We start from the raw sequence: 27035 nt of genomic DNA on the forward strand, positions 1-27035 counted from the left end.
AGAGAGAGCGAGCAGTGTCGTGATCACAGAATCTGTTTGGCCTGGTGGGCTGCTGGGGCAGGAGTTCGGGTCGGCATGGCCATCAGGTTGCTTGCTTATTAAAAGGGATTTTCATCCCCCCCCCCTCCCACCCCCTACCGGCTCACATTCACTTCAGGTGATTAGTGCAGAAGTTGATGAGATCGAAGTTCGGAAGGTATTGACTGGTCTTTGACTTTCTGGACTGGTTGTCGATGAAGCTCGGCCTCTGATGTTTACAAACTGATGGGAAATGATGCTCCCAGTGCGGAACTGAGGGAGGGGCCGCACTGTAGGGGGGGCAGTACTGAGGGAGCGCCGCACTGTGGGAGGGGCAGTACTGAGGGAGCGCCGCACTGTGGGAGGGGCAGTACTGAGGGAGCGCCGTACTGAGGGAGGGGCAGTACTGAGGGAGGGGCAGTACTGAGGGAGGGCCGCACTGTGGGAGCGCCGCAGTACTGAGGGAGGGGCAGTACTGAGGGAGGGGCAGTACTGAGGGAGGGCTGCACTGTGGGAGGGGCCGCACTGTGGGAGGGGCAGTACTGAGGGGGGGGCAGTACTGAGGGAGCGCCACACTGTGGGGGGGGGGGCAGTACTGAGGGAGCGCCGCACTGTGGGAGGGGCAGTACTGAGGGAGGGCCGCACTGTGGGGGGGGCAGTACTGAGGGAGCGCCGCACTGTGGGGGGGGCAGTACTGAGGGAGCGCCGCACTGTGGGGGTGGCAGTACTGAGGGAGCGCCACACTGTGGGGGGGGGGGCAGTACTGAGGGAGCGCCGCACTGTGGGAGGGGCAGTACTGAGGGAGCGTCGCACTGTGGGAGGGGCAGTACTGAGGGAGCGTCGCACTGTGGGGGGGGGCAGTACTGAGGGAGCGCCGCACTGTGGGAGGGGCAGTACTGAGGGAGCGCCACACTGTGGGGGGGGGGCAGTACTGAGGGAGCGTCGCACTGTGGGGGGGGCAGTACTGAGGGAGCGCCGCACTGTGGGGGGGGCAGTACTGAGGGAGCGCCGCACTGTCGGAGGGGCAGTACTGAGGGAGCGCCGCACTGTCGGAGGGGCAGTACTGAGGGAGCGCCGCACTGGGAGGGGCAGTACTGAGGGAGCGCCGCACTGTGGGAGGGGCAGTACTGAGGGAGCGCCGCACTGTGGGAGGGGCAGTACTGAGGGAGCGCCGCACTGTGGGAGGGGCAGTACTGAGGGAGCGCCGCACTGTGGGAGGGGCAGTACTGAGGGAGCGCCGCACTGTGGGAGGGGCAGTACTGAGGGAGCGCTGCACTGTGGGAAGTGCCTTCTTTCAACTGAGACACTAAACCGAGAGGTGTGCTCTCTCAGGTGGATATAAATGATCCCACGGCACTATTTTGAAGGAGAGCAGGGTCTGGCTAACATTTATCCCTCCATCAACATCAATAAAGCAGATTATCTGGTCGGCGTCTCATTGTTTGTGGGAGCTTGCTTTGCACAAAGAAAGATGTGACTCCAAATCCCAAATGGACCCCAGATTGTTTTACGTTATCTCGAATCTACTGCGCACTCTGGTCTGGACGTGTGGCTTAATATTCCTGTCTGTCTGTGCCACTTCCCAATTCCATCTGTTCTCTCATTTAACATTCAGTCCCTGGGATCTGCGTCTCGCCCTAACTCGCTTCATTTGGATGTGATTGTGATCACAATTTAAGTTTCATTCACACGACGGACGGGATCCTTTCTGTGTGGGGACTGCAGCTCATGCAGCTAAAGTAATAACGGCGACGATGCAGGTGGCTCGCGTTCCATTTGGGCAGAGTAAGTGACCATAACACCGTTCCAATCCAGGAATATTGAATCATCATTTCCCAGAGAAACCATTTAAAAGTCAATGACTCATTTTGCAGTCAAATAGCTGAAATCAACTGCTGCCTCTGCTGAGTGCGTGTTGGGAGATTTTATTCGTGCCGCCTATAAAGAAAGAAACTGCATTTCTATAGCGCCTTTCACGACCTCTGGGACTCCCCAAAGTGCTTCACTGCCAAAGTAGTACTTTCTGAAACGTAGTCACTGGTGTGATGTCGGAACGATGATAAGATGCTAATGGAGTGGGCAGGACAGGTCCCGTGCGAGAAATGTCTGCGTTTATATTGCAGAATCAGCTGAAGCAACGGTGGTATAGTCCAAGGCGGCAAAGTTACAGCCCTGTTCATGTTGCTTCGGACTGGATTTTCAACTTTGATGTTCTTGGGGCGGTAAAGTTAGCGCCCGGGAACAGTTTGCGCCTCAGTCAGTAACATTGGGCATCTGGGCAGTGAGTCGGGGTGCAATGCTAAGGGAGGCGACGTACACCTCTCGTGGGCGTTAGTTTGGGAAACCTCCGAGCGGAAGAGCTGGCCGGGAGTGCTCCGGGAGAAGAGAGTTTGCCCACACCACCACACAACGCATATCGCAGAATAAATTAAAAGGAGAAACGATCACACTCGCCTTCGGAGTCCATTACTTACCTCTCTGCTGTCGGTATTGTTGGACCACTTGATTTCCCAGGCGTTCACTGCGGGGCGCGCTGCGGGGCGAGCGGGAATCAAAACTCGGGCCGGTGTCGCACCCAGGGGCGTCTTGGCTCTTCCGGGCTGTGTTGCTCTGCGCCACCGCTAAACCGTACCCGAGGATCGGCGCGGGGCGCTGGAGGCTGACCGCCCGCCCGGAACACCTCACTGCTGCCTCTCCGGGGTGCCAAACGGAGCGGACGGAAGCTGACAATCCACGTCCTATAATAATCTGCAGCTTACTTTTCTGGCTGAAGGTGTTTGGACGGTGCAAACCGGCAGATGATTGGACAACCGTGCCACAGGCCTCTTGAAGACCAACTGAGCCACTCTGCTCGCCACCGTCCAAAGAGATGGAGCTCCTGGCCTCCAAGAGGTCATCCTTGTGTCACCGGGCAGACACCAGTAAAGACCACTTTTTTCGGTGTGCCCTCGCACCTTTGTAGCACCGCTTCATTTACACCACGCCACAGCACGGTTTCCCAGGTCAGAGGTGAAATCGGTGACGTTACGTGACATTGTCGGCTCAGTGCAGCAAAAACAATGAGCGGGAATGTGCCGCAAAGAATTGAGATCCTTCAACAAAACAAACCAGGAAGTAATAAATATTGGTCCGGACAGAAGGGATCATTCCCTTGCTGCTCTTCGAAATAACGCCAAGGGATCTTGTACGTCCATCTGGGAGGGCCCCGTTTTAATGTCTCTCCCAAAGGACGGCACCTCAGACAGTGCAGCACCCTCTCAGCACGGCACTGGAGAGTCGGCCTGGATTTTTGTGCTCGAGTCTCTGGAGTGGGACTTGAACCCACAACCTTCTGACTCCGAGCCGAGAGGGCTAGCCACTGAGCGAAGGGCTGACACACAGCCATCCAGTTTTTCTGAAGATAACTGTTCTGGGAACAAAGTCAGATCAACAGCCAATGAGCACACACATGATTTAGAGTTATGTTAATAAGATGCTTTGCAGAAAGAACGAACTTGCATTTATACAAAAGTCTTTAACATCCGCAGAATGGCAAATGAATGACCTTTGAACTGTCGTCACTGTTGTAATGTGGGAAACACAAACGGGCCAAAGGTGGGCAGAGGAAACGTTACAAAGGACACCCTCAAAGCCTCCCTGATAAAGTGCAACATCCCCACTGACACCTGGGAGTTCCTGGCCAAAGACCGCCCTAAGTGGAGGAAGTGCATCCGGGAGGGCGCTGAGCACCTAAAGTCTCATCGCCGAGAGCATGCATAAATCAAGCTGAGGCAGCGGAAAGAGCGTGCGGCAAACCAGTCCCACCCACCCTTTCATAGAAACATAGAAACATAGAAAATAGGTGCAGGAGTAGGCCATTCGGCCCTTCTAGCCTGCACCGCCATTCAATGAGTTCATGGCTGAATATTCAACTTCAGTACCCCATTCCTGCTTTCTCGCCATACCCCTTGATCCCCCTAGCAGTAAGGACCTCATCTAACTCCTTTTTGAATATATTTAGTGAATTGGCCTCAACAACTTTCTGTGGTAGAGAATTCCACAGGTTCACCACTCTCTGGGTGAAGAAGTTCCTCCGCATCTCGGTCCTAAATGGCTTACCCCTTATCCTTAGACTGTGACCCCTGGTTCTGGACTTCCCCAACATTGGGAACATTCTTCCTGCATCTAACCTGTCTAACCCCGTCAGAATTTTATATGTTTCTATGAGGTCCCCTCTCATTCTTCTGAACTCCAGTGAATATAAGCCCAGTTGATCCAGTCTTTCTTGATAGGTCAGTCCCGCCATCCCGGGAATCAGTCTGGTGAATCTTCGCTGCACTCCCTCAATAGCAAGAATGTCCTTCCTCAGGTTAGGAGACCAAAACTGTACACAATACTCCAGGTGTGGCCTCACCAATGCCCTGTACAACTGTAGCAACACCTCCCTGCCCCTGTACTCAAATCCCCTTGCTATGAAGGCCAACATGCCATTTGCTTTCTTAACCGCCTGCTGCACCTGCATGCCAACCTTCAATGACTGATGTACCATGACACCCAGGTCTCTTTGCACCTCCCCTTTTCCTAATCTGTCACCATTCAGATAATAGTCTGTCTCTCTGTTTTTACCACCAAAGTGGATAACCTCACATTTATCCACATTATACTTCATCTGCCATGCATTTGCCCACTCACCTAACCTATCCAAGTCGCTCTGCAGCCTCACAGCATCCTCCTCGCAGCTCACACTGCCACCCAACTTAGTGTCATCCGCAAATTTGGAGATACTACATTTAATCCCCTCATCTAAATCATTAATGTACAGTGTAAACAGCTGGGGCCCCAGCACAGAACCTTCCGGTACCCCACTAGTCACTTCCTTCAACCATTGTCTGTCTCACCTGTAACAGAGACGATGGTTCTCGTATTGGACTGTTCAGTCACCCAAGAACTCATGCTAAGAGTGGAAGCAAGTCTTCCTCGATTCCGAGGGACTGCCTATGATGATGATGTGGGAAACGCGGCAGCCAATTTGCGCACAGCAAGCTCCCACAAACAGCATGAGATATGTGACCAGATAATCTGTTTTTGTTATGTTGATTGAGGGATAAATATTGGCTAGGACACCGGGGATAACTCTGCTGCTCTAATTTGAAAAATAGTGCCATGGGATCTTATACGTCAACCTGAGAAAGCACACGGGCCCTCGGTTTAACGTCTCTGATACGTCCTTACTTTACAGTATAAATGCACACGAGGCCCATGCTAGAGAGGTGGTCAGTCTGTGACCTGTCCTTTATTTCATAGCACTCAAGTGATGGAAGTGGGTGGAGCTTCCCCTTTTATATCTGAAGGTCTAGGTTAGGAGTGTCTCCCACAAGTTCACCACCTAGTGGTCAGTGTTCTTTCAGTGTACAGCTTAGGTCAGATTATACATGGGTTACAATGCTGGTTGAATACATGACATCACCTTCCCCCCCCCAAAGTCTTATTGGGATCACAGGTTGAGTCTCTGGTGGTTTACGCTCCCTCGTAGAGCGCCTGAGTTGGGGCTCCGGTTGTTGGGCGCTGGCCTGAGTGTCTGCTGTTTGCGGTGCCTCAGGCCTGTCCGGACTGCCCACAGTGACTGGGCTCTCCTCCCTTTGGTTCCTGTGGTGGAGTGAACTCTACATCGTGTTCTTCCTCTGCTTCTTCTATGGGGTTGCTGAACCTCCTTTTTGTTTGATCCACATGTTTGCGGCAGATTTGTCCATTGGTAAGTTTAACTACCAGAATCCTATTTCCCTCTTTGGCAATCACAGTGCCTGCGAGCCATTTGGGCCCTGCAGCATAGTTGAGGACAAAAACAGGGTCATTTACATCAATACATCGCGCCCTCGCATTCCTGTCATGGTAGTCACATTGTGACTGGCGCCTGCTCTCGATAATTTCTTTCATGGTGGGGTGTATAAGGGATAACCGGGTTTTGAGCGTCCTTTTCATTAGCAGCTCTGCGGGTGGAACCCCTGTGAGCGAGTGTGGTCGGGATCTATTGGCCAACAGGAGGCGTGATAAGCGGCATTGTAGGGAACCCCCTTGGATTCTGAGCATCCCCTGTTTGATTATCTGCACTGCTCGTTCTGCCTGGCTGTTTGAGGCCGGCTTGAACGGTGCTGTTCTAACATGGTTAATTCCATTGCCTGCCATGAAGTCCTGGAATTCAGTGCTTGTGAAGCACGGGCCATTGTCGCTGACCAAGATGTCCGGTAGACCGTGGGCGGCGAACATTGCCCGTAGACTTTCTACTGTGGCAGAGGATGTGCTTGAATTTAAAATGTCACCACTCGATCCATTTGGAGTAGGCGTCTACTACAACCAAAAACATTTTTCCCATGAAAGGACCTGCGTAGTCCACATGGATGCGTGACCAAGGCTTGGCGGGCCATGGCCAGGGGCTAAGGGGGGCTTCCCTGGGCGCATTGCCCAGCTGGGCACATGTGTTGCACCTGCGAACACAAAGTTCCAGATCTGCGTCTATCCCTGGCCACCAAACGTGTGACCTGGCAATTGCCTTCGTCGTGACAATGCCCGGGTGCTCATTGTGGAGTTCTCTGATGAACACCTCTCTTCCCATCTGGGGCATAACTACGCGGTTTCCCCACAGTAGGCAATCGGCCTGAATCAAGAGTTCATCCTTGCGCCTTTGAAATGGTACGTGGCTGCCCAGTCCCCATTCAGGACACATTTCTTGACTCGAGACAATAGCGGGTCTCTATTTGTCCAGACTTTAATCTGACGGGCTGTCACAGGTGAGCCTTCGCTTCCGAAAGCTTCAACAGCCATGACCATCTCAGCAGCATGCTCGGTAGCCCCCTCAGTGGTGGCTAGTGGGAGCCTGCTGAGTGCATCGGCGCAGTTTTCGGTGCCCGGTCTGTGCCGAATTGTGTAGTCATAGGCGGCTAACGTGAGTGCCCACCTCTATGCGGGCCGATGCGTTTGTATTTTTGGCCTTGTTGTCGGCCAAAAGGGAGGTTAGGGGTTTGTGATCTGTCTCCAGCTCAAATTTCCTGCCAAACAGGTACAGGTGCATTTTCTTTACCGCATATACACATGCGAGCGCCTCCTTTTCTACCATCCCGTAGCCCCTTTCTCCCTGGGACAGACTTCTGGAGGCATAAGCTACCGGCTGTAACTGACCCTTGGCATTGACATGCTGCAACACACACCCGACGCCATAGGACGACGCATCGCACGTTAACACAAGTTTCTTACATGGGTCATATTGCGTTAACAGATTGTTGGAACATCATAAATTGCGTGCTCTATTAAAAGCCTTTTCCTGACTGTCCCCCCAGACCTATTCGCGACCTTTGCGTAGGAGCACGTGTAGCGGCTCTAGCAGCGTGCTCAATTTGGGAAGAAAGTTATCAAAATAGTTCAGGAGCCCCAGGAATGAACGCAGCTCCGTCGTGTTACGAGGTCTGGGTGCTCTCTGGATTGCTTCCGTCTTGGACGCAGTAGGGCTGATCCCGTCTGCTGCTACCCTCATCCCCAGGAATTCTACCTCTGGAGCTAGGAAGACACACTTCGCCTTTTTCAGTCGCAGCCCTACCCGATCCAGTCTGCGTAGCACCTCCTCCAGGTTGTGGAAGTGTTCTTCAGTATCATAACCCGTAATGAGGATGTCGTCCTGAAAAACCACCGTCCCTGGAATCGACTTGAGGCTTTCCATATTTCGTTGGAAGATCGCGGCGGCCAAGCGAATCTCGAACGGACATCTGTTGTACTCAAACAACCCCTTGTGTGTCGTGATGGTGGTCAGTTTCTTCGACTCACTCGCCAGCTCCTGGGTCTTGTAAGCTGAGGTCAGGTCCAATTTTGAAAAAAGTTTGCCACTGGATAGCGTCGCAAAGAGGTCCTCCGCTCTCGGTAGCGGGTACTGGTCTTGGAGTGACACCCGATTGATGGTGGCCTTGTAATCGCCACATATCCTGACCGACCCATCTGCCTTGAGCACCGGCACAATCAGGCTCACCCAGTCACTGAATTCGACTGGCGAGATGATGCCTTCCCTCAGCAGGCGGTCCAATTCGCCTTCTATCTTTTCCCGCATCACGTACGGCACCGCTCTGGCCTTGTGGTGTACTGGTCTGGCGTCCGGGTTTATGTGAATCACTACCTTGGCCCCCATGAAAGTGCCAATGCCGGGTTGAAATAATGAGTCAAATTTGTCCAGGATCTGTGAGCATGATACTCGCTCCACAGAGGAAATTGCATTGACATCGCCCCATTTGCAGTTCATGACAGCAAGCCAACTCCTCCCCAGTAGTGCGGGACCGTCCCCTGAGACAATCCAGAGTGGCAGTCTGTTCTCTGAATCTTTGTGGATCACGACTACCGTGGCGCTGCCTAGCACCAGAATGATCTGCTTTGTGTAAGCCCGTAGCTGTGAGTTAATCAGCGATAATTTTGGCCTCCTGGCCTTGGACGCCCACAACTTTTCAAACTGTTTGATACCCATCAGGGACTAGCTGGCTCCCGTGTCTAGCTCCATTGATACTGGGATGCCATTGAGGAGCACTTTCATCATTATCGGTGGCGTCCTGGTGTATGAACTATACGTGCTCCACAAGAACTCGCTGAACTTCAGCTTCCAGCGATTTCCCCCAGTATTCATTTCTGCAATTTCTGCAGGTATTTTGCTCACCTCTGCAAACTCCGACTGAGTGTGTGCCTCCACGCCTCCAGCATGAGCTGCTGTTTGAAACAAAAGGTCCCTTGCCAGTCGATCGTCCCTGACTGCCCCTGTTATTGCCCTTGAGTGCGCCATTAACAGGTGTTGATGGCCCCATTACTGGCCGCATTGTCCCTTGCAATCGCCGCTCCCCCTTTTTATATCTGAAGGTCCAGGTTAGGAGTGTCTCCCACAAGTTCACCACCTAGTGGTCAGTGTTCTCACAGTGTACAACTTAGGTCAGATTATACATGGGTTACAATGCTGGTTGAATACACGACAGTCTCATCCGAAAGGCGACACCTCCGACAGTGCAGCACTCCCTCAGCACTGCACTGCACTGGAGTGTCAATTTGGATTATTGTGCACATGTCCCTGGAGTGGGACTTGATCCCACAACCTTCTGACTCAGGCGAGAGAGTGCTGCAGCTGACACACAAAGAAAATTAGTTTTTACTAAGCAAATATAAAATTCTTTTAATCCTGTGTGTGTTTGGGGTATTTTGCCAGTGTGACTGCTCCTGTCAACCTGTTACACTGAGAGCGGTGGCAATAATCTAATAAGCAGAACATTGAGTATATGAAATTCACTCTTAACAATGTGAAGTCAAATATATTCAAACATAATCCTCTAGTTACTATATGTATATAGTTTAATAAAGGCATTAATTTCTTTGAAAATCTCCACACTTGCACTTCTAACATCCTGAAGGCAAAAGATGCCTTTTAAACCGAATGAGTTTCAAACAATTTAATAATGTACCTGGTCTTTGATTGCTTCACGCTCACCCGAGGCGCTTGTTTGGTGAATCTAATGATGTTGCTACTGTCTGTTTGGAGGGTATTGTAAAGCAATGCGTAGTTTTGCATTAACCTGTTGTTGTACAATATATAGTCTTTGTGCGAAGAGGCTGCCATGATTGTACCACTATCTCCGTCCTGTAATATGAACACGGATTGCTGTTTCAACGGTAACTCAGACCTTGAGGGCAGAAGACAAATGGAAATTTCTTAACCAAAGGGAGGCAAGCGTTTGGATGAATCTACTGAACAAAGACATGGAGGCAGAGACAAGGAATGTCCTCAGAACCCGTGGTGCAAGCAGATTGCGTTATATCGCTCCACCATTGGCGGCCGTGCCTTCAGCTGCCTCTCCATAAACCCCTCTCTCCCCTCCCTCCTTTGTCCAAGCTTTTTGGTCACCTGTCCTAAGATCGCCTTGGGTGGCTCGGGTGTAAAATTTTGTTTGATAACGTTCCTGTGAACCACCTTGGGACGTCTTCTTATGTTAATGGCGCTATATAAATGCAAGTTGTTGTTGTCGTCTCGCCACTATTTCGAAGAAGAGCAGGGAGTTATCCCCGGTGTCCTGGGCCAATATTTTTGCAGATGACACTAAACTGGGTGGCGGTGTGAGCTGTGAGGGGGATGCTAGGAGGCAGCAGGGTGACTTAGACAGGTTAGGTGAGTGGGCAAATACATGGCAGATGTAGTATAATGTGGATAAATGTGAGGTTATCCACTTTGGGGGGCAAAAACGCAAAGACAGAATATTATCTGAATGGTGGCAGATTAGGAAAAGGGGAGGTGCAACGCGACCTGGGTGTCATGGTACATCAGTCATTGAAAGTTGGCATTCAGGTACAGCAGGCGGTGAAGAAGGCAAATGGTATGTTGGCCTTCATAGCTAGGGGATTTGAGTATAGGAGTGGGGAGGTCTTGCTGCAGTTGTACAGGGCCTTGGTGAGGCCTCACCTGGAATATTGTGTTCAGTTTTGGTCTCCTAATCTGAGGAAGGACGTTCTTGCTATTGAGGGAGTGCAGCGAAGGTTCACCAGACTGATTCCCGGGATGGCTGGACTGACATATGAGGAGAGACTGGATCAACTGAGCCTTTATACATTGGAGTTTAGAAGGATGAGAGGGGATCTCATAGAAACATACAAGATTCTGACGGGACGGGACAGGTTAGATGTGGGTAGATTGTTCCCGATGCTGGGGAAGTCCAGAACCAGGGGACACAGTCTTAGGATAAGGGGTAAGCCATTTAGGACTGAGATAAGGAGAAACTTCTTCACTCAGAGTTGTTAACCTGTAGAATTCCCTGCTGCAGAGAGTAGTTGACGCCAGTTCATTGGATATATTGAAGAGGGAGTTAGATATGGCCCTTAGGCTAAAGGGATCAAGGGGTATGGAGAGAAAGCAGGAAAGGGGTACTGAGGGAATGATCAGCCATGATCTTATCGAATGGTGGTGCAGGCTCGAAGGGCTGAATGGGCCTACTCCTGCACCTATTTTCTATGTTATCCCTCAATCAACATAATTAAAAAAACAGATTATCTGGTCGTTATCACATTGCTGTTTGTGGGAGCTTGCTGTGCGCAAATTGACTGCCGTGTTTCCCACATTACAACAGTGACTACACTTCAAAAAGTACGTCATTGGCTGTAAAGCGCTTTGGGTATCCGGTGGTCGTGAATGGCGCTATATAAATCCTTTGAAAGAGAAGTGGATAAATATTTGGAAAACGAAAAAAATGAAAATGCTGTGTGGAGAAGAGCAGGGGAGTGAGATGAAGTGGATAGCTGTTTGAGAGCTGGCACAAGGTCTGACTGGCCTCTGTCTGCCCCGTAATATTCTGTGCACTAGAGAGATGATGCTTTGATGCGCTGAATGGACATTTTCAACCTTTGCTTGTGTTTTTGTGTAGATGAGGATATTTTCACACTGTTGTGAAATCATACCTTTAATATTCGAGGTTGTGGCTACGTCACATCTTAATGCAGACTGCGTGTTGGAATGTGGTTTCCTGTTGGTAACGCTGGAGAATTTCATGTATTTTAACCCTTTACACAGCGCAGGGCGAGAGGAATGGCAGTCACTCTGGGCTGACTGCTCTCTCAGCTCCCGCACTAAACTCTGAAACAAACAAACTGAGAGGTTATTAGTAGCTTCCTCATCCTGCAGAAGGCTGTCATGAACATCAGCATTGAAAGTGACTTTAATGATTCCATCCTTCACAGGCTCCATGGTCTCTACTTGATCCACATTGTGACCTTGAAAACTATACACCATTTTGATTGAAAATGTTAAAAATGTGAACACTTCATTTCCACGTATCCAACTGTCCCTATTTTACCCTCCGTTCTTGCTTTGCCTTTCTCAGCTTTGTCTTTAGCTTGAATTTGTTATTGAATCTATGCTTTAAGAACATAAGAAATAGGAGCAGGAGTCGGCCATTTGGCCTCTCGAGCCTGCCATTTAATACGATCGTGGCTGATCTGATTATGGACTCAGCTCCACCTCCCCGCCCACTCCCCATAATCCTGTACTTCCTTATCACTCAATATTGTTTCTCAAAGGGACCGACTCTAAAGTTCTTTTCCCGAAGCTCCTTGAATTCCCTCCTCCCTGCCCTGGTTCCCACTCTTGCATTTTGGAATGGAGGGCCACTTTTTTTTTTTTAAAAAGAGCTTTGATTGGCTGAAAACCAGCCCCACAGGTTTGTCTCTGAACCACTCAAATGGCAGGAATGTAATAGTTGCCACAAGCGCATTGTCAAAGCACTTTTAAACATCAGCGTGAAAGGGGACTGCTGACAAGCCAGGGCCTAGAGAGCCATAGTACACATGGGTGCATTCTGAGGCTGAGCTCCAGGATATAGTCGATGTATTCACCGAGGCATATGAAAGCATGGGCCTTACGCTTAACATCCGTAAAACAAAGGTCCTCCACCAGCCTGTCCTCGCCGCACAGCACTGCCCCCCCAGTCATCAAGATTCACGGCTCGTCCCTGGACAACGTGGACCATTTCCCATACCTCGAGAGCCTTTTATCAACAAAGGCAGATATTGGTGCGGAGATCCAACATCGCCTCCAGTGCGTCAGTGCAGCCCTTGGACGCCTGAGGAAAAGAGTGTTCGAAGACCTGGCCCCTCAAATCTGCCACCAAGCTTATGGTCTACAGGGCTGTAGTGATACCCGCCCTCCTGTATGGATCAGAGGCATGGACGATGTACAGAAGACCGCTCAAGTCGCTGGAAATATATCACCAACGATGTCTCCAAGATCCTACAAATCCCCTGGGAGGACAGACGCACTGACATCAGTGTCCTCGCCCAGGCTAACATCCCCAGCATTGAAGCACTGACCACACTCGATCAGCTTCGCTGGGCAGGCCACATTGTCTGTTTGCCAGACATGAGGCTCCCTAAGCAATTACTCTTCACAGCAAACGAGCCAAAGGTGGGCAGCGGAAACATTACAAGGATACCCTCAAAGCTTCCCTGGTAAAGTGCGACATCACCACTGACACCTGGGAGACCCTGGCTGAAGACCGCCTTAGGTGGAGAAAGTGCATCCGGGAGGGCGTTGAGCTCTTCGAATCTCAACGGCGAGAGCGTGAGGAGGTCAAGCGCAGGCAGCGGAAGGAGCGTGCGGCAAACCAGTCCCACCCACCCCTTCCCTCAACGAAAGTCTGTCCCACCTGTGACCGGGTCTGTAGCTCTCGTATTTGACTGTTCAGCCATTAAAGAACTCGCTTCCGGAGTGGAAGAGAGTCTTCCTCGATTCCAAGGGACTGCCTATGATGATGATGACACATGGGCGTGTACCACCTCTGTATCAGGGCAACATAACATAAGAAATAGGAGCAGGAGTAGGCCAGACGGCCCCTCGCTCTGCCATTCAATCAGATCAGTGCTGATCTAAATCAGCTCCACTTTCCCAGCCTATTCCTTGGTTCCCTTAGTGCTCAATAATCATCGATCGCAGCCTTGAATATACTCAACGACTGAGCATCCACAGCCCTGCGGGGTAGAGAATTCCAAGCATTCACAACCCTCTCGAGTGAAGAAATTCCTCCTCATCTCAGCCCTAAATGGCCGACCCCTTTTCCTGAGACTGTGCCCCCCTAGTTCTAGACTCTCCGGCTAGGGGAAACAACCTCTCAGCATCTACCCTGTCGAGTCCTCTTAAGAATTTTATACAATTCCAAAGAGATCACCTCTCATTCTCCTAAACTCTGGAGTGTAGGCCCATTCTACTTGGTCTCTCCTCATAGGACAGCCCTCTCATCCCAGGAATCAGTCTGGTGAACATGTTTAACATCAGCATGTTCAGTACCTGAGGTGATTCTACCCGTACCAACCAATCCTTGCTGATATAATACGCTGCACCAACCCGCATGTACAGCAATTGATGATTTCCCATGGCTCTGTTTGGAGCCGAATGCTTTGACATTACTTTCCGTTCTTGTGTTGTATTCTTAGGATTCCTCATCCAATATCAAATAATAGAGACAAGAGAAAGAAAAATCAGATTTATTATAGTCAGGGTCACCAACTCCGATTGGACGTATTCCTGGAGATTTCATCACATGACCTCCCACCTCTGACCAACCCACCTGGTTAAACAGCCTTTTTTTCCTCCATTTCCAATAGTTCTATAACTTAACAAAAGTATTCAAAGGCAATAGAAATATAAATGTAACTTTTTTTAAATGCCGGCTAAGATTTTTCAACAACTTTAACGTAGTAAAATGCCCCAGGGCGTTTCACAGGAGCGTTATCAAACACAATTTTCCCTTTAGCTGCCAAGGCCCTAAGCTCTGGAATTCCGGCCCTCAAGTTCTCCGCCTCTCTGCCTCTCTCTCTCTCTCTCTCCTTTAGTGTCAGCTGTGGCTCAGTGGGTAGCACTCTCGCCTCTGAGTCAGAAGGTTGTGGGTTCGAGTCCCACTCCAGGGACTGGAGCGCACAAATCCAGGCTGACACTCCCAGTGCAGTGCTGAGGGAGTGCTACACTGTCGGAGGTGCCGTCTTTCGGATGAGATGTTAAACCGAGGTCCCGTCTGCCCCCTCGCGCGGACGTAAAAGCTCCTATTTTGAAGTAGAGCAGGGGAGTTATCCCTGGTGTCCTGGCCAATATTTATCCCTCAATCAACATCACAAAAACAGATTATCTGGTCATTTATCACATTGCTGTTTGTGGGAGCTTGCTGTGCGCAGTTTGGCTGCCGCGTTTCCTACATTACAACAGTGACTACACTCCAAAAAGGTACTTCATTGGCTGTAAAGCGCCTTGAGACGCCCGGTGGTCGTGAAAGGCGCTATATAAATGTATGTTCTTGATACTGATGCACGATCCAGTGTAATGGAGTGGACACAGCATTAACCTTCAGCAGGGGAATGGGGGCAAGTTCAGTGCCAGGCAAAGCACCTTCCTGCAGTTTTATTCAAGAAATGGAGAATCGTTACCAATAAAAGAGGGGAAGGGGGTCTGACTGCGATTTGGTTATGTGTGCCTGGATAACTAGTTCAGCTGTCGCAGATGGGGGAGGTGGGTATTGTCTATTGGAAAGAAGAATGACAGAAGCTTGATTTATGAAATGTAATCTGATGTGTTCATTACTGTGATTGTCACCGTGATTACGGCTCTCCGTACAGCTTTCACACAGGGCATCGCGCTGATTGGGTTAAAGTGAGTTGTTGCTTAAGGACAAGAGTAAAATGGGTTATTATTTTATTGAAATTCTCCAGCGATGATGTAGATCTGTTTTTAATTTATAGCTACTTGTGTGCAAATTGGATGCTGATAATCCAGTCTTAAAGGGGCATTGCCATATTGGCTGTCAGACACCGCAATGCATGGGTTAGATGCCAAGTAAAGCCCTTTCTGCCCAGCGAGATTAACTTGACTTTTGTGTACTCACTGCAGTGCTGGGCCTGACCATTCCAGACACACACATCTCACTCAGCCAGTGACAATCCGAGAATCAACTCGAGGTGTCCGCTGGAGCTCGGTGGGCAGCACACTCGCCTCTGAGTCAGAAGGTTGTGGGTTCGAGTCCCACTCCAGGGACTTGAGCACAAAGTCTAGGCTGACACTCCCAGCGCAGTGCTGAGGGAGCGCTGCACTGTCGGAGGGGCAGTACTGAGGGAGTGCTGCACTATCGGAGGGGCCGTACTGAGGGAGCGGCGCACTGTCGGAGGGGCAGTACTGAGGGAGCATAGCACTGTCGGAGGGGCAGTACTGAGGGAGCGGCGCACTGTCGGAGGGTCTGTACTGAGTGTGTGCCGTCTTTCGGATGAGACGTTAAACCGAGACTCCCTCGGGTGGATGCAAAATATCCTATGACACTATTTCGAAGAAGAGAATAGGGAGTTATCCACAGTGAGGTCGGACTGACTCACACCCCCCTGAGCCTATCGCGGACAGTGAGGTCGGACTGACTCACACCCCCCTGAGCCTATCGCGGACAGTGAGGTCGGACTGACGCACTACCCCATGGCCCTATCGCTGGCAGTGTAAGTGCTCAAGGAAACAGCGCACCTGACATTCTGGATGTCAATTTAGAAATGGTTGTTGCCGAGAGTAACTGACAATCAATGCCTCTGTGTGGAATTCTCCGCTGTTTGAATGCAGTTAAAATGAAGGAAGATCAGACACACACTCGTCCACTAATCACGGCAACTCTAAAGTTAGCAAACTGCTTGAATCGTCAAATCACACTGTGCAGAAGGAGGCCATTCGGCCCATCATACCTGTGCCGGCTCTATGAAAGAGCGTCCAATTGCTGCCACTCCTCCTGCTCTTTCCCCACAGCCCAGCAAATGTTTCCTTTTCAAGTATTTATTCAATTCCCTTTTGAAAGTTATTATTGAATCTGCTTCCACCGTCCTTTCAGGGGCAGCGCGTTCCCGATCAGAACAACTCATTGCATTTTTTTAAAATTCTACTTGGCTCCCCTCTGGTTATTTTGTCAATGACCTTAAGTCTGCGTCCTCTGGTTACTGACCCTCCTGCCACTGGAAACAGTCCCTCCCTTTCTACTCCCTATCAAAACCTTCAGAGTTTTAAACAGCTCTATTAAATCTCCCCGTAACCACCACTGCTCTAAGGAGAACATTCCCAGCTTTTCCAGCCTCTCCACATCTCTTCCTCATCTCTGGTGCCATTCTGCTAAATTCCTCTGTACTCTTTCCCATATAGTCGCATTCCCGCGCACGCTCCCTTCTCTCGCTCTCCTGCTTTCTCCGCTCGCTCGTGCTCTCGTGCTCTCGCGCGTGTTCTTGCGCTCTCCTGCTCTCCTGCTCTCCGAAATCGCTCACTCGCTCTGCCTGTCTCTCTGTCTCTCTGTCTCTCTCTGTCTCTCCTCTCTCTGTCTCTGCATGTCTCTGTCTCTGTCTCTCTCTGTCTCTGCATGTCTCTGTCTCTGTCTCTCTCTGTCTCTCCTCTCCTATCTGTCTGTCTCTCCTCTCCTGTCTGTCTGTCTGTCTGTCTGTCTCTCCTCTCTCTGTCTGCGTGTCTCTCCTTGCGCACCCTCTCTCTCGCTCTCATGCTTTCTCGCGCGCGCTCTCACGCTCTCCTGCTCTCCGAGATCGCTCGCTCGTTCTGCCTCTCTCTCTCTCTCTCTCTCTCTCTCTCTCTCTCTCTTTCCTCTCTCCTCTCTCTCCCGCTCTTTCGCGCTCTGCTTGCGCTCCTCTTCTCCCTGCACCCCTCCCCACAGGTTCAGAAATAGAATTGGACCAGCTCTACATTTGAAGTCCTTTGAAGTGCACCAATGAAAGAAGATCAAAGGTGCCTCTCCCCTGATTGAGGCAGGCTGCTAAACATTCACAGGATGCCGTAGATAATGGCTGTGCTTCCCAAAAACCATCTTCAAGGTGACAGGAAGCTGCCCATGTTTCTAGTCTGCATGAACAGCTCCCCGGAAATGTCTGCGAATGTACCTAAATATAGAGCCAGGACTGCCGGGCCGATGTTCTTCCAGCAGCTGCTGAAGTAACACGATTGGAGCATCTCTCCTTAAACTCGTGTTTGTGGTGCAGCTCACCAACCCCTATCCAACAACAACAACCACAGCCTGCATTTATATAGCGCCTTTAACGTAGCAAAACGTCCCAAGGCGCTTCACAGGAGCGTTATCAGACAACATTTATCACCGAGCTGCGTAAGGAGGTGTTAATGCGGCTGACCAAAAGCACTGTTTTAAGGAGCGAGAGGCGGAGAGGTTTAGGGAGGGAATTTCAGAGTTTGGGGCTAGACCGTTGAAGACACAGCCGCCAATGGTGGAGCGATTAAAATCAGTGCTGCGCAAGAGGCCAGAATTGAATGGAGCACAGAGATCTTGGAGGGTTGTAGGATAGCGGATGGCTCTGGGCTCTGGGTAAGACAACACCAGTATGTTGATGTGCAGCAGAATATTAAAAACATCTTTTGTTGAATTGTAATAACTACAACCAAATTGTATCTGTTCCTGCACTACTTGTGTGGGCTTTAAATAGTGATCTGATTGCTAATTGTAGGATTCTAATGACTAAATAATGTAGACCTTGCCCAGAACAGTAGAACCAGAGGGAACGGCTTGTGCTTGAAGGGAAGTATTATGTCTTTACTATTCTTATGAATGACTCCACGAGGTCTAGTATTGTAGTTGAGCTGTTGTGACCTTAGTCCCATTTATTGTAACTCCAGAGTGAGGCACAAGCCTTTTCTACTGGGCCCTGCACACCTATGCAGGTGATCCTCGGGTCTCCCAACGCAGTGCCCTCTGGTGGCACACCTTATGTGACTATACAGTTAGTATACATGGTCTACATACGTGACTGTAGGTAAATTCAAAACTAATCCATGGAAACAATATTTCAAGGAGAAAGTGGTCAATCAATGGAGCCCAACAGTGGGAGCAGACTGTATTAGGCTGGGTAGCTCTTTTTTGACCGGCACGGACACGATGGGCCGAATGGCCGCCTCCTGTGTCGTAATTTTTCTATGAGTCACTCAAATGCAAATTAGATCGATTTATTTCAGATGATCACATTTTGGGATAGGGTGCATGAGTAATTTGAGAGATGACATGTGGTAAGTGTAGTATGCCTGGGAGGAATGTGTTCGTTTTGGACCTGTTGGTTGACTTGCCATTGAGGGACTGGAGGGTGGTTCAGGTATATTCGAACTTCTGGCCCCCTTTCTCCCAAGAAGGTTACTTCGATCTGTTGTCACTGTGACGTGCAGATAGTGCAGACCTGTGTATACGTGAACCTGCTCTGACAGGACCGGGGTGATTTTGAACTTTGAAGCCATGGTCCCATGGCACTAGAACATAAGAATATAAGAATTAGGAGCAGGAGTAGGCCATTCATCCCCTCGAGCCTGCTCCGCCATTCAATAAGATTATGACTGATCTTCGACCTCAACTCCACTTTCCTGCCCAATCCCCATATCCCATGATTCCCTTAATATTCAAAAATCTATTGATCTCTGTCTTGAATGTACTCAAAAGACTGAGCTTCCACAGCCCTCTGGGGTAGAGAATTCCAAAGATTCACCACCCTCTGAGTGAAGAAGTTTCTCCTCATCAGTCCTAAATGGCCGACCCCTTATTCTGAGACTGTGACCCTCTAGTGCTAAACTCCTCAGCCAGAGGAAACATCCTCCCTGCATCTACCCCGTCGAGCCCTGTAAGAATTTTGTATGTTTCAATGAGATCACCTCTCATTCTTCTAAACTCCACAGAATATAGGCCTAGTCTGCTCAATCTCTCTCTCCTCATAGGACAATCCCCTCCATCCCATGAATCAGTCTGGTGAACCTTTGTTGCACTCCCTCAATGGCAAGTATATCCTTCCTTGGGTAAGGAGACCAAAACTGTACACAATACTCCAGGTGTGGTCTCACCAGGGCCCTATATAATTGCAGTAAAACGTCATTACTCTTATACTCTCATCCTCTTGTAATAAAGGCTAACATAACATGTGCTTGCTTAATTCCTTGCTGTACCTGCATGTTAACTTTCAGTGATTTGTGTACAAGGACATCCAGGTCCCTCTGAACACCAACATGTCCCAATCTCTCACCATTTTAAAATATACTCTGCTTTTCTATTTTCCTATTCTCCACACTATATTCCATTTGCCGTGTTCTTGCCCACTCACTATTGGACAAAGAGCAGGGTGTCCGTGCCAATATTGACCCTTAAACCAACAGTATGGTGTCCAAAGCTCTCCATCACTGGGAGTGTCCTCGCTCGTGTCTGGGTCTGTTGTGGACTAATCGATACAGATTGATTAGTCAAGAACTCTCTTATTGTTGTATCATTCAACCACTGGGACTAGAAGGCGAGCTCAATGGACCTTGGTCTTTTATTGTCTAGCATTTCCTATGAACCCGTCCCCCTCCCCCTCCCCCTCCCCCTCCCATATACTGTAACAAGAAAGATGCTTTGTTTTTCATCATGAGACCCTGATGATTAGATAGTAAACATTTCTCTTCCTTGCCCCTCCCAGGTTCACTGCGAATAGGGATTGCCCACCTCGGGAATTATGGCACTGGGATCTGTGCCCTGGTGAAGTGCGTTTTTGTTAATTTATTGGGACAGGCTTGTGCAGTGGGGAACCTCGAGCCAAATCATTCAAGAGGCGAACTCGATTTTATTCCGTTTTCCAATAACTCCAGGGATAAATCAGGGACCACGTTCCCTGTTGTGGGCACAGATTCACCCCGGAACCCTGGCCAGGCTTGTTGTCGGGGCCTTGGCTGATAAGGGTTGCGCCCAACAGTATTCCGTGTGAAGCCCTCCCTGTGGTATTAACCCAATCAAAGAAAGAGTTACTCGGCAGATCTCTCTAGATTTCTACAACTGATCTATTCAGTTAGTGACATCGGGACAGAAGAAGGCCATTCAGCCCCTCGAGCCTGTTCCGCCATTCTGGTAGATCGTGGGTGCGCTGTACCTTAACTCTATTAACCCGCCTTGGTTCCATAACCCTTAATACCCTTGCCTGACACAAATCTAGCGATCTCAGTTTTGAGATTTTCAATTGACCCCCCAACCCCAGCCTCAACAACTTTTTTGGGGGTGGGGAGTGAGTTCCAGATTTCCACTCCGTGTGAAGAAATGCTTCCTGACCTCACCCCTGAATGATCTCGCTCTAATTTTAAGGTTATGCCCCCTGTAATGTATTTGCTTCATGGGTTCTTTGCTTAAAAATTCATGGCAACACTAGTTGGTTTATTAGCAAAAGGTTTAACAATCACACGACACATTACCAGTTCACCCACCAGGCTCACAACCACCTGCCTCATCGTGGATCCCCCCGAACCCAACTGGCTGGGGTTTTATTGAGTCTTGTGAACATCACGTGACTGGCTAAGCCACTCCCAACTCAACAGCTCCACAAACCAGAGAGAGAGAGAGAGAGCGAGAGGCGAGAGGCGGGGGGGGGGGGGGAGAGGGAGAGGGAGAGGAGAAGAGAGCGAGAGAGAGACTGGGGGGGGGAGGGAGAAGAGAGCGAGAGAGAGACTGGGGTGGGGGGTGGAGAAGAGAGCGAGAGAGAGACTGGGGGGGGGGAGAAGAGAGCGAGAGAGAGACTGGGAGGGGGGAGAAGAGAGCGAGAGAGAGACTGGGGGGGGGGGAGAAGAGAGCGAGAGAGAGACTGGGGGAGGGGGGGAAGAGAGCGAGAGAGAGACTGAGTGGGGGGAGGGGGAACGAGAGAGAGACTGAGTGGGGGGAGGGGGGAGGGAAGAGAGCGAGAGAGAGTGGGGGGGGGGGAAGAGAGCAAGAGAGAGACTGAGTGGGGGGGGAGAGAGCGAGAGACAGACTGAGTGGGGGGGGGGGGGAAGAGAGCGAGAGAGAGACTGAGTGGGTGGGGGGGGGGGGGGAGAGAGCGAGAGAGAGACAGAGGGGGGGGGCGGCGGTCACTATTAGTTGGAGAGATGGGCTGGCAAGCTTGAGCCTATTGCTGTAATTTCCTGCCTTGTGTTATGTACCTGTTGGTGTGACGTCTATCACTGCTGGGCAATGGATGGAGTTGATAGCTGTGACTTTGTACCTGACCCCTCCAATTGCCTGCAGAGCTTCTTTAATGTCAATCGGAATTTAAAAGCACTGGGTACCTGACGTTTGACGGCCTAATTTGAAGCCGGACACTGGAACTTTCTCGGCGCCTGTCTGCCGGCAGGGAAGCTCGCGGTCCTGGGCACAACTCCGAACTCTGAGCGCGATGCAACAATTGCCACTTGCATCACTGTGGGGGCTGTTCACATGTCAGCATCCAAGTGTACTTGGAGAAATAGTTGATGGGCAATTCAGTCTGACAAGTGGAAACACAAAGGGGCCTGGAGCATGGGTTTTTAGCGAGGCAATTGAGATATGTCACTTTTGTTCACGCTTGACTGGTTATTTGCTGCTTGCTAACACCATGGCTCAAAATAGGATCCCAGTCGCCTTGTGTTTCAAGGCAACTCCAAGTGATGCAGACTGTGATTTGAACTCGAGCACCAGCAAACCAGTAAAGTTAAGCTGCAGGTTGTGGTTTGCATGTTCCTCTTTCTTCCTCCCCCTCGCTATCCCCACTGCCCCCAGGGAATGCTAACCTCCAGCCATGTGTGTGTCATCAAGTTTGTGCTGTTAACTGTGGCTCCACATCCCACACTCCTATTGTATTACGCTGCTGCTTGGCAACTCATGTGCAAATATGTAGTCTGGCACCACAGGATACAGGGCATTTTCTGAGGCCACCAACCTTGGCTCAGTGGGTAGCACTCGGGAGTTGAGTTAGAAGGTCGTGGGTTCAAGGCCTGCTCCAGGACCTCGACGACAGAGGTTGGGGTGGTCTTGGACCTGGCCTGGAGACGATGAACAGGTTCCCACTGGTTCTGTACTTTAGTTCCACTGCAGCGGGGAGCTTAGCGGGCCACATTGTTCGCGTGCCTGACACGCATCCCAAGCAAGCGCTCCACTCGGAACTCCTTCACGGCAAACGAGCCCCCGGTGGGCAGAGGAAACGTTACAAGGACACCCTCACAGCCTCCCTGCTAAAAGTGCAACATCCCCACTGACACCTGTGGGGGTCCCTGGTCAAAGACCGCCCCGAGTGGAGGAAGTGCATCCGAGAGGGCGCTGAGCACCTCTGGTCTCGTCGCCGAGAGCATGCAGAAATCAAGCTCAGACAGCGGAAGGAGCGTGCGGCAAACCAGTCCCACCCTCCATTTCCTTCAACGACTGTCTGTCCCACCTGTGACGGGGACTGTGGTTCTCGTATTGGACTGTTCAGTTACCTAAAGGCTCATTTTTAGAGTGGAAGCAAGTCTTCCTCGATTCCGAGGGACTGCCTACGATGATGATGATACAGAGTAGTGAGGCAGCACTGCACTGTGGCAGGGGCCATATTTCGGATGAGATGTTGAGACGAGGCCCCGTTTCCCCCCCCCCCCCACCCCCAGGTGGATGTGAAAGATCCCGTGGTGTTGTACAAAGAAGAACGGGGAGTTCTCCCCGATGGCCTGACCCAGCATTTATCCCTCGACTAAGCGCCCCCCCCCCCCAAAAACCCAATTATCCAGCCTATAATATCGTTGCTGATCGCGGGATCTTGCTGTGCACCTTTGGCTGCCATATTTTCTTGCAACGCAACAGTAACTGCGCTTCAAAAATAATTCATTGGCTGTAAGGTACTTAGCTTGAGGCTGTGAGAGAGCGCTATTTCAACACAAGTACCATCGTTCTTCTTTGTCGCTACCTTTTTTAAAAAAGTTTTTCTTTTCCTCTGCAGTTTTTTTCAAAACATGAATCGAATCACTGCCCCTGAATACAGACCAACACAGATGGACATACTGAGGGTTCGTTTACGGACAACTGGTGTCATTGAAACGCAGTTCAAAATAAATAACCTGATAATCCGGTAAGCATTACTTTTCTGTTTACGATCAATTAGTAAGACACAAATGTACACTAGCTGGGCGGTATTGCTCTGCCTCCAGGGACGGGAGGGTTGGTAACCAGAGGGCACAGATTTAAGGTCATTGGCAGGAGGGGGCGGGGAGATGCGTTATGAGCTGGAATTCACAGCTTGAAAGGGAGCCGGAAGCAGATTCAAAAGTAAATTGGATAAATACTTGAAAAGGGGGGAAAAAAAACATGCAGGGGACGGGGAAAGCACAGGGCGACATGTGACTATTTGGATAGTTCTTTCAAAGAGCTGGCACGAGCAAGATGGGCCGAATGGCTGCCTCCTGATTCAGCTGGTGCAAGGATTGAAATGTTGCACCTGTGCAGTAGGGGGCACTCACTTCGCGTTGAGCACATTCCCGATTTCCATTGGCGGCCATGCCTTCGTAGGCTTGGCCTCTAAGCTCTGGAATTCCCTCCCCGAACCCCTCCACCTCCCTCCCCTCCTCCTTTTAAGACATTCCCTAAAACCTACCTCTTTGACTAAGCTTTTAATCATCTGTCATATCTATTATGGTATGTTGGCCTTTATTTCAAGAGGATTTGAGTATAGGAGTAAAGACGTCTTACTGCGATTATAGAGGGCCCTGGTGAGACTGCACCTGGAGTATTGTGTACAGTTTTGGAGTGCAACAAAGGTGCACCAAATTGATTCCTGGGATGAGGGGATTGAGTAGACTAGGCCTATATTCTCTAGAGTTGAGAAGAATAAGAGGTGATCTCACTGAAATATACAAAATTCTTACAGCGCTTGACAGGGTAGATGCAGGGAGGATGTTTCCTCTGGCTGGGGAGTCTAGAACCAGGGGTCACAGTCTCTGGATAAGGGGTCGGCCATTTAGGACTGAGATGAGGAGAAACTTCTTCACTCAGAGGTTGGTGAATCTTTGGAATTCTCCGCCCCAGAGGGCTGTGGAGGCTCAGTCTGAGGGTATAGTCAAGACAGAGATTGATAGGTTTTTGGATATTAAGGGAATCATGGGATATGGGGACAGTGCAGGAAAGTGGAGTTGAGGTAGATGATCAGCCGTGATCTTATTGAATGGCGGAGCGGGCTCAAGGGGCCGAATGGCCTAATCTTGCTCCTTATGTGCCTTGGTGTCAAATTCCGGTTTGATGACGCTCCTGTGAAGCGCCTTGGTACGTTTTACTACGTTAAAGGCACTATTATAAAGGCAAGTTGTTGGGAAGGGGGGGCGTTTTTTGGGGGCTGAGTTTGGTTTACACGGTTGTAGCCAGGAGTGCCTGTGGAGAAAATGCTGCATTTCCACTGCTCTCATTGTTCGCCTTGAATATAAAGTTCACCCTCGCCCGCCTGCCACCGTGACATTGGAAATAGATTCATTAGCTGGGGCTTGCTCTGCCAGCCAGCTCGCTAACACTCAGAATAAATAATGTCTGGTGCCCTGGAGATTGACTATTGAAGTCCCCAGGTAATAGCTGCATATTTATCAGGGACAGGCATCAGCTTTGAGTTTGACACTTTTGATGTAAGATTCAGTATGTTTTCTCTCGCTGTCGCCTGATGATTTGGAGAATCTTTTGAAAGCAAATTTGCTTTGTAGTTGTTGAATTATCTTCATTTACACATTACAACATCATTATTTCTAATAATATCCCAGCAATCTCTTCGGAGCAGCTTGAGTCTGTGGCAAATAAGTCGGTGTGTGTCTCTCATTTTCTGGGGGTTATTTTTTTGTTGAATTGGGAGAAGGCAGATCACTTGAGAAGAAAGCAGCTTTGAAGTAAATAAAAGGAGATGCGCAATTTAATTTGGTACAGATTAAATCTCGGTTTAACGTCTCGTGTGAAAGACGGCATCTCCTGACAGTGCAGCACTCCCTCAGCACTGCACTGGGAGTGTTGGCCTGGGTTATGTGCTTGGGTCTCTGGAGTGGGACCCGAACCCCTGGCCGCCTGACTCCTGAGGTGAGAGAGTGCTGCCCCACTGCACCACGGCTGACGGCTGCTCGTGGGATGGCTGTCTGCAAAAACCGCCACTGCATTTGTCTGCAGAATAAAAGTGGCTCTGTTCGGCCCATTGCACATGAAGCTCTTGGAGATGCTCTGTGGTGCTGTATAAGTCTCTCGTAGGCAGCCCCTCAGACTCGAGGCTGACTTGCTTCCACACTAACTTGAGTTCCCGGGTGACTGAAGAGTCCAAAGCGGGACCTGCAGTCTCTGTCACAGGTGGGGCAGATGGAGGTTGAAGTATATGACCAATGGCAAAACGCTGGGAAGAACTGCGGTATACGGAATAGATCCCTTTATGGAGGAGCCCACAGTACAACCTGAAGGATCAAACCCTTCCTCGCAAACAGTGGACGAGCATCAACCGCCTCAGAACTGGTCACGGTCGAGGCTGTCCCCCTCAATGTAGTTGGAAGATTAAAGCACCCCCATCATGTGACTGTGGGCCCTAATCAGACCCTGGAGCAGGTCATTGAGCACTGTCCTCAGGGAATTCGCAGGCAGCCTACAAGATACCCACACTGTTACATCGGAAGCTTTGGCCTGGATATCCGACTTAGATACTGCCATTTAATTTGCTTTGCTCCTACCGTACAAAGGAAGAAGCGGCGTATGTGTCTCTCTCAGATAGTATAGCAGCTCAGAGTTACCGTCCATGGCTGGGTCAGGTCGTACACTTTGGATCCGAGAATCGGTCTATGTTCTAACGGTGAGAGACCATGGGTCGAAATTCGGTCCCGCTGTTTTTGAGGCAGTGTTACCGCCCGAGCGCTAATTTTAGCGCTGGGCGTTGGGCTCAGCCTCAAAGTCCGAAATTCAGTCTTTACACCCCAAGGTGAGAGAGCAGCACTAAAAGGTGGCATTGCACACTCTCCCTCGGGTGGGAGCTCAGGGGACCAATGAATTTCCCCACGGGAGGCTGCCACCGTGCTGGAAAAAAACGGGAAGGAAAAAAAAAACACTATAACTTCTTCGATCCCCACACACCACTTCCCCACTCTTAAAACTAATGAACACATGCCGAAATAAATAAAGCGATAAACTTGCCTTCCTCTCTGGGCGATTCCGCCCGAGAAACGCTCTTTTACAAAGCTTTTTCCTGGGGGTTTGTACGGCCGGCGTACAAAGCAAATGTTGCCACGGAGGCGCCCAAGAGACGTTGTACGCTGGATGATGTCATCACGCGGGTGGCGTTAGCCGGCACAGCGTTGCCTCTTGGCGCCTCGGCCAAAGAGCTGACTTGATTTAGGCCGCAGCATTGACCCCGCTTCCCGTCGACGGTAGGCCACAGCACTGGTCTTAACGGGCAGCTTTATAAAGCGAATTTCGTGCCCCGAGAACTGTGAAGGAGCAGGGGGACTTGGGTGCCCATGCGCACAACCCACCTGGTGCACAGGCGCAAATAGCAATCAAAGAGGCTCATGGAATGTTGGCCTTTATTTCAAAGGGGAGCTGGAATACAAGAGGGAGGAAGTGATGGTCCAGCTGTACAGAGCCTTGGTCACACCCCCTTCTGGAGCGCTGTGTTCAGTTCTGGGCACCGCATCTCAGAAAGATGTGTTGGCCTGGGAGGGGCGGGGGCAGGGGGGGGGGAATGGTAGGTGCGGGGCACAGTGCAGATTTACCAGA

At 50.3% G+C, this 27035-nt stretch overlaps 1 protein-coding gene across 1 annotated transcript in view; it reads left to right on the forward strand.

Moving 5' to 3' along the window:
• gnav1 (guanine nucleotide binding protein (G protein) alpha v1) overlaps positions 1-27035 on the forward strand; it is a 148568-nt gene that overhangs the window by 82085 nt on the left and 39448 nt on the right. Inside the window, 3 exon segments of the mRNA XM_070857837.1 lie at positions 23260-23388; positions 24209-24243; positions 25452-25466. Coding sequence (XP_070713938.1) covers positions 23260-23388; positions 24209-24243; positions 25452-25466 — 179 coding nt within the window.

Source organism: Pristiophorus japonicus, chromosome 16, assembly GCF_044704955.1.
Source record: "Pristiophorus japonicus isolate sPriJap1 chromosome 16, sPriJap1.hap1, whole genome shotgun sequence".
NCBI lineage: Eukaryota > Metazoa > Chordata > Chondrichthyes > Pristiophoridae > Pristiophorus > Pristiophorus japonicus.